Genomic DNA, 8,376 nt, shown 5'->3' with positions numbered 1-8,376 from the left:
GCCCTCCTCATCCCGAAGCCGGAGGTGAAGGAGGAGCCGGAGGAAGCGCCGCAGGCGGCGCTGCTGGCGGAGTACGAGCGGCAGCAGCGGCTCATCGCCAGCAGCGACGACCCCGAGGACTGCCCAGGGCTGCGGGCGGCGTTCTTGGCGTCCATGGACGACAAAGACGCCTGGAGGGGCGACCTGGACGCGGCGATCGCCATGTCCATCCGCGACTCCGGCAAGCCGCTGGTGGACCTCACCGACGACGGCGAGGCAGGACCAAGCGGCTTGGTGAAGGACGAGCCCGTGGACGAGCCCGTCGACGAGCGCGTCAAGCGAGGAGGTCGTCACCGACTAGATGTACAACTTCCGGCAGTACTACGACGCCTCCGGCCGCCGCAAGTGGTTCTAGATTAGGTTTAGTTTTAAAGTTAGTCAAATTTCGTTCGAATCTATGTAAGTTTGGACGAATCTAATCGAATCTAGTCAAGTTTAAAATTTACGAAATTTTGTTTGGGGGACGCGACTGGGGAGCGACGTCCCCCAAACGCGGCACGAACGAAACACGTCCCCCAAACGCTCAATCCGGCGCGGTTTGGGGGACGGTTTGGGGGACGCGACTGGAGATGCTCTTATATTTGCAAAACTCGGAGGGAGTATAAAAGAGCCGGAGGTGGAGTTTAATATTATTTGTTGCAAATTTGTTTGCAATCGTGTAGAAAAGTGTCGAGTTTGAGTAACTCCCCTGCGCCCTATATATATGCTTGCCATTCGTTGTTTTTTCCCCAAATCAATCAGTAAAGTGTCACACATATTAGATCTACCTCCCCGCACTCACCGTGAACTCGTCAAGCACATGGCGCAAAAGGCCGTGGCAGCGAACGGCACTGGCGGCCGGACGAAGCCGCACGCCGTGGTGATCCCGTTCCCGCTGCAGGGCCATGTCATCCCGGCGGTGCACCTCGCGCTGCGTCTGGCCGCGCGGGGCTTCGCCGTCACGTTCGTCAACACGGAGTCCGTGCACCAGCAGATGGCCAGAGCCCTCGGCCTCGGCGTTGACCGGGATCGCTACGACATCTTCGCCGGCGCGGGCGCGGACGTGCGGTACGAGCTGGTGAGCGACGGCTTCCCGCTGGGGTTCGACCGGTCGCTGAACCACGACCAGTTCATGGAGGGCGTGCTGCACGTGCTCCCGGCGCACGTGGAGGAGCTGCTCCGCCGCCTCGTCGTCGACCCGGCCTCCACGTGCCTCCTCGCCGACACCTTCTTCGTTTCGCCGGCGACGCTGGCGAGGAAGCTCGGCGTGCCGTGCGTGTCCTTCTGGACGCAGCCAGCGCTCAGCTTCGCCCTCTACCACCACATGGATCTGCTCGCCAAGCACGGCCACTTCAGATGCGAAGGTAACCATCTCCTTATGCCATGGCGTTGCAAATCATCAGTTACGTTTCTGCAAATCGTGTTAACTAATTTAAGTAATTAGAACGAACATCGAAACATCGATCGCAGCATCACAAATTCACAGATTATGTCTTCTTGCTCTCTTCCCTTTGTACACCGCTGTTCCGGGCAAGAACGAAGATGATGAAACGCACAAGGCATGATGAACTGTCCCCCAATCGATAGGAGACAGAGCGATCACATCCCCTTTTGTTTGTTGGCTTCCTTTTGTTCGATCGTTAGCTTCTTCTGTGTAGAAGTAGAAATTCCATTTCACCAACCGCGTTGGTACAGAGAGGAAAATATCTGACTAGTCGATCAAATGGACACCAATAGCACTACCATGGTAAGCAACATCAGAACAAGATAGATATTGCCTACTTGATTTCCAGCCACAATTTGGTAAGCTAAAATTTAGTAGCCATAGTTTAGTTGGCATGTATTTTTTTTTTTTTTTTGCTAAACTTTATGTTGCCACACTTTATTGCATGTATGACTCATTTGGTATAAACTCATTTTGATAACTTTTGCCAAAGTTTGACTTCAGTATTTTAAGGCACACTTTTGTGACTAGCCACACTTTTGTGGCTAACGTAATAAATTGTGATTAGGAACTAAACATGTCCATAATTACCATGGCTACCTCATCGATGCGCACACACCATTACAAAACACATATCATTGCAGCCAGCCGCACAATCGTGTAATCATACCATTGGTTTCGCTGAGCGTGCATTGTGTTTTAAAGTGCGCACCACATTGTATATACTAGATGGGCCTAGCGCGCTTTGCTACACCGTTCTTTGTTATTGTTGTTTAAATAGAAGGATAAATAGATACGTGATGCCGCACCCACTCCTTTAAATGTTGTTACGGATGAACAAATAATAGGAATGGAGAAATTTCAATTTTAAATCTGAGTGTACCTGGAACATTTGATTTCATGTGACACATATTAAGTTTAAATTCTGGACGAGAAATTCTTTCTTAAAAGAACAAATTTTAAATTAAGAAGTTGAACAAATCATGAGTGGCGTGCAATGCAACGGTTGAGGCATCCGACGAAGCAGCAGTTAAGAATAGAAAATCATAGAAGTAAAGCACAAATATGTTATATCCAGCAAGTTGAGGAATACAGAACACAATAGAGTGAAAATGAAACCTCAATAAAAAAGCTTGAGCTATAATCTCAGCAACTCCAAAGAACATAATAGCCTCTAGGAAGTTCTAGAGGAAAGACATGTATGGAATTCTAAAAATGGTGAAGACGGCATTTTAGTTAGAGAAGACATAATTACCCTCAAACATCAAGACCGAGCAAGCCAGAAAGGACCAACAACAAATCAATATCCTACTAATGATATCACAATGTGATTAATAGGTATCCATGAAAGATAAATCAAACGGCAAAGACAACAGTGGAAAGTTATCTGAATTCATCATCTGAAATATCATTCCCATTTTCATTGAAAAACTATGATATACTAAGACAAAGAGAATATAATTAAGATGGTCAAGAATTACAGGAATGAGCGATTTTAAGTTTGGTTGGTTTAATAATAAAGTACCATACAGAAGTATGATTTTACCGTCGTTGATTTACATTCTAGCCACCTTAATAAAAACAAAACAATTTTCAACTTTAGCTTCCGAAGATCGGAAAACAATATAATGGAAGTAAGGGTCTGTAACCTATGATGAACATTGTAGTGGCTAAGTGAAGAACCACGATATGATGCATACCATACGAATAAACTTCTATGGCAAAATGTTTCATATTTAATATGAGCTACTTTGTAGTATAGAAGATAATAACTTACATTAATATAACAACTCTAAGAAAAAAAACTGAAAACACTAAAATTGCACACACACACACGCGCGCGCGTGCACGCGCACACACAGTTAGAATACTGTGAGATACACCTGCCTCAGACTTTACAAATTTAGATTCAGCAGTTTGCGGCTACCTTACATAAGTTTGGAACCACCATTTAAATGAACTAATTAGTATGCTTGTATTCTGAACAAAAAACAGTCACTTGCCAAGTGAAAACTAACGGGCCCATTTAAATGAACTAATCAGTATGCTTGTATGCTGCACAAAAAACAGTCACTTGCCAAGTGATAACTAACGGGCTTGCTAGACAAAAAAGACTTCTACTTCATGATGCACAAAACATCAACAAAGGAAAGAGGGCCAAATTAGGGACCAAGCTAATAATTCAAATAGCATGAATAAATCAAATGAGCTTATCCATACCTAAGCATGTCTCGTGTAGCAAACAGGTACACTTCAGAAGAAAAAGGTCTAGGAAAGGATAGTTCAAAATTTGCAGTGAAGTCACATGTGCTTGTAGGTAAAATCAAAAGAACCTACCATGTTCAGGTGAATAAGAAACAACAAGAACTTCTGCAAAGTCAGTAATATGCAAAATATGATAGTACCCTGGGCAGGAATTTACATGGCTAGGTATAGGAATATTAACAACACATACCGTTTTGCACATCGATTGATGTTAAAAGCAATAATAATGAATGATATGAACGGAATCTGATTGTTAACCAGGAATTGCAATTCATTAGCATCCACTGGTTATTGGTGTGTTTCTAGTAATTAAAGCATAGCAGTTACATAATTTCTGAAATACATGAGAGAAGAAAAGAAAAGGTGTGTGGAGAGAGAGAAGTGGCCAATAATCACTTGATACGTAAGATGCTATCTAGAACTTTTGCATATTTTCAAAACCATGATAAGTTCTCTTAATTAAACTTAAACAAATACATGATATATCATCTTACAAATAGTGTAGTATCTAGAGCTTCTGGAAACTTTCTGGAAGCCATTAGGGATGGAATGATTAAAATATTTGAATATGATAAAATCATGAATAATAGGGAATATGCAATATCTATTCAAAGACATGGAAGAACTGGTAAAATGGGACAAACGGTCATGCAGATTACTTCATGAACTATATTCTGTCCAGAAAATATTGAGAAATATATAAATACAAAAAATGATAAGACATGACAAAAAGGTACAACATGTATGTTTTGAAGGAAATTTATGGAAGTAGGTCCTACGAAAATTTGACAACAACCCATCTTGTATCCTAAAAATACTGAATGATGAAAAAAAGATGAAGTAGATTATAAACAAACGTTACTTAACATCATAGTCCGTAAAAGGACCTTCTCTAACCTCGGAAACACCCATATTTGATAACCACCTAAACTCTACCACCTGAATACAATACCATATAGAAAAAAAACATTTCAAACCAGACAACTCAATAACTCTCACATTTGAGTTAAAAATATACTTTCATCAAAACAATTAGTACCATGAGAAACTACACAAGTCCGAGCAAGACAAATGAAATGCAGAACGGATCTCTTTGGATCAGGGAACGAAGATCGCTCTAAAAAATTATCAAACAACCTGACCAATATCATGTCTTTCTTGCAATATATTTGACAATTCAAGATCCCAGAACTGAAGATATTGAGCACTTTTAATAAATATAAACAACCAAAACTTTCAGTCTATTGCATTAAATTCATGTGATGAATGTTAAGCCCCGACTCATGTGTCAGGCATGCCCCTGAGTGGCTAAGTTGTCTGCATCAAGCAGAACTATTGTGTTAAAAAAATAGAACTATCTATGTCAACCTAATGTGGTCGGGTTTTGCAATTCATAAAATAGTCTAGCAATCTTCCATGTATTATCTAGCAGAGTATATCAAGTTTAGACTGAATATTTGCTTATGAATCCAAGCGAACATCAATTACATGAGCAAACCAGTATGTTTAATTCACTTTCACCATGGAGCAGTACAGACAAAGATACCTAAATTTTCTAGCCATGCATGTCTTTTTGTTAATTTAATCGTTCAACAGATTATTCACCGGACAAACACGAATCAAACATGCAACTAATAGGTAAACATGAGAATTATTGTTTTTTCCCTAAAAAAAGGTAAACAATTTCGGGTATGTAGTTAAAGAACCGGTAATTCAAAGAATAGGCTACCAAGTATACTGAGATACATTACCTGAAGAGGATCTACAACATATTTGAGGGAAACCACTTACCAGGCTGAAATTTGAAATTGGTGATGTTCATAGAATGCATGAAGTATGGAGAGCACAGAGGACATGTGAGCCTCTGATAAGAATAAGGCAGGGCAGGCATCTCATGGAGGCATCAGCACCATGCCGTCTCTCATGGCAGATCTCATGCAAGTCCGTGCAGAGAAGGGAGACATCGCGCGCGTACAGAAGAAGCGCACCTAGGGTTCGCTTGTCGATGATAGATCACTGGGACCTCCGAATCTTGGCGCCCGTCCCGCTCGCCGTCGCCGTCTCTTCGCCATTAGTCGCAACGCCCCTCGTCCCCGTCTCATCGCCATTGCTAGGAGCGCCCCTCGTGTCGGCCCCGGCTCCGGCCTCGACGGCTGGGAGGCAGCAGCGGTGGAGACGTGCCGGAGAAGACGGCCTTGATCTGCCGGGAGGAGTGAGTCAATACGAATTTGTGTGGACGCGGAAGAGATTCTGTGGAGGGACTGGCTGAGGGAAGGGCAACTTTTTTTCACGACATGAGTTGCCGTCTACAATCGCGTTCCTAACAAACCGCCTTCACACTAAAGCAAACCAACCCTGCTTACGGTGCAGGACCAGCAGAATCTACGACCGATTCTACCAGCAGCCAAGCCGTGACTGGTGCCTCCACGTAGACCCCAACGATTGCGACGTCCGAGCAACCACAGACGTTGGCAACCCTGGAAGCTTAGAGCTCTTCTAAGATTATATAATATTGTATAACTTATGCAAAATTTGACTAAAGGTTGGCAATCCACGCCACTTGATTAGTTAGTCATAGTGAGAGTAAGTTAGGTACTCGTAACATAGAAGTGCACCCAATATTAGCTAGGTATTTTTGATGGCATGTCATATCATTAAATAGAAAGAGATGTTTGTGTACCTCTCCGTTCATAAAAGTGTGAGTTTATACATGTTTTAAGTTAAACTCTAATTTTGCTCAACTCTGTAGAAAAAATTAGAAACATTGATGACCCTAAGTTAGTTTCGCTAAATTCATCTTAACATGTGGTTCAATAATGTAGCAATTTAATGTCACATAAATTGCTATTTTCTATTAAAAAATAGTAAAATTTTAAAATGTACTAACTATATATTTGGGGCTGGAGAGAACAACTAACTATATATTTCCATAGCATCACACTTTTTTTAAAGATAAAATAAATCTGCATGTTAATAAATACTATAGTTGTCTTTGATACTACATCTATATATATTACTATTAGTTAAGCATACTAATGTCAAATGTATAACACTACTCTATATTAGTCTTCATTATTATAACTTGCCCATGAAGGACACGATCACTCGCTGGAAAATATAAATTTAACGACCCCTTCCGGAATGTGGTGCAGTGCCTCGGAAGGACACGATCACGTACATCCCGGGCGTGCCGGAGATCGAGCCGCACGAGCTCACGTCGTTCCTCCAGGAGACGGACACCAGCAGCGCGGCGCACCGCATCATCTTCAAGTCGTTCGAGGAGTCGCGCGGCGCCGACTACGTCCTCTGCAACACCGTGGAGGAGCTGGAGCCGTCCGCCATAGCCGCTCTCCGCACCGAGAAGCCCTTCTACGCCGTTGGTCCCATCTTCCCCGCCGGATTCTCCCGCAGCGCCGTCGCCACCTCCATGTGGGCCGAGTCCGACTGCTCCAGCTGGCTGGACGCGCAGCCGGCGGGGTCCGTGCTCTACATCTCTTTCGGCAGCTACGCGCACCTGACCAAGCAGGACCTGCACGAGATCGCGGGGGGCGTCCTAGCCAGCGGGGTGAGGTTCCTGTGGGTGATGCGGCCGGACATCGTGAGCTCCGAAGATCCGGACCCGCTGCCGGAGGGCTTCGCAGCGGCGTCCGCCGGGCGCGGGCTGGTGGTGCCGTGGTGCTGCCAGGTGGAGGTGCTCTCCCACGCCGCGGTGGGCGGCTTCCTGACACACTGCGGGTGGAACTCCGTGCTGGAGAGCGTGTGGGCGGGCGTGCCCATGCTGTGCTTCTCGCTGGTCTCCGAGCAGCCCACCAACCGTCGGCTCGTCGCGCGGGAGTGGCGCGTCGGCGTGCCCATTGGGGATCGTGGCGCAGTGTTCACAGACGAGGTGAGGGCGAGGATCGAGGGGGTGATGTCTGGGAAGGAGGGAGAGGAGCTCCGGCAGGCCGTGAAGAAGGTCAGGGCGACGCTCGAGGCCGCCGCCGCGCCCGGCGGGTCGTCGCAACGGAGCTTCGACCAGTTCGTCGATGAGCTGATGCGCCGTTGTGGCGGACGCTGAGTTGAGCGAGCTCCGCGTGAAATGACCGCGGGTCCAGCTTATATTCAGCGTTTTCTATTCGGTCGTGTTCAGCATTTCCATCATTATAATGGCACAGTTTCTCCTTCTATGGATCCATCGTGGTCTCACAAACATATGGTCCTGCATACGCGGTAATAAAGCCAGTATTTATTCATCACTTTAAGCAACGTATCAAGGTAGGCAGCAAAATTACTGAGAATCGTTAATTTCATGCAGCAAAACAGAACACACATATGCCATAGAAGATATGGTGTGAACCACGGTAACTAAGAGCATGTCTAATAGATCTCTTATTTGCTCACCCCGTATCGAACGAGTACAGGCCTGTATAAGAAAAATTGATCATAGTTCATCACGAACGAACCATTCCGTCTAACAGAACCCTTACTTCACCCCGTATTTTTAAAATTCGCAAAACTCGGGAGAATTCATAGAGTTCATCACATTGATCATATATAGGGATTTGCAAAATTGCGCAATCCAGTAGGATCGTGACTTCTACAATGGCACCTAGTCGTCGAGGATGACGATTTGGGCAGTGGCGGCAGCCTCCCGCGCCTTCACCTCCTCG

The 8,376-nt window shown here is 45.0% G+C and overlaps 1 protein-coding gene across 1 annotated transcript; it reads left to right on the top strand.

Moving 5' to 3' along the window:
- Nucleotides 1-838: 838 nt before the first annotated feature.
- On the top strand, nucleotides 839-7,937 carry LOC124676731 (UDP-glycosyltransferase 86A1-like). The gene is made up of 2 exons (XM_047212764.1): nucleotides 839-1,382; nucleotides 6,880-7,937. Exons 1-2 carry the CDS (start codon nucleotides 839-841, stop codon nucleotides 7,782-7,784), a joined length of 1,449 nt encoding a protein of 482 aa, XP_047068720.1. The 3' UTR covers nucleotides 7,785-7,937.
- Nucleotides 7,938-8,376: the final 439 nt, after the last annotated feature.

The sequence above is a fragment of the Lolium rigidum genome, chromosome 7 (assembly GCF_022539505.1).
Source record: "Lolium rigidum isolate FL_2022 chromosome 7, APGP_CSIRO_Lrig_0.1, whole genome shotgun sequence".
Taxonomy (NCBI): domain Eukaryota; kingdom Viridiplantae; phylum Streptophyta; class Magnoliopsida; order Poales; family Poaceae; genus Lolium; species Lolium rigidum.
Note: the sequence above shows the minus strand (reverse complement) of the source record. Positions and strands in the feature narration are given on the sequence as shown.

What these genes read in the sequence shown, in the direction of transcription:
- LOC124676731 (XM_047212764.1), top strand. Translation starts at nt 839, where the DNA reads ATGGCGCAAAAGGCCGTGGCAGCGAACGGCACTGGCGGCCGGACGAAG. An exon ending in CGGCCACTTCAGATGCGAAG is followed by an intron (nt 1,383 to 6,879) that starts GTAACCATCTCC and finishes AATGTGGTGCAG; the next exon opens with TGCCTCGGAAGGACACGATC.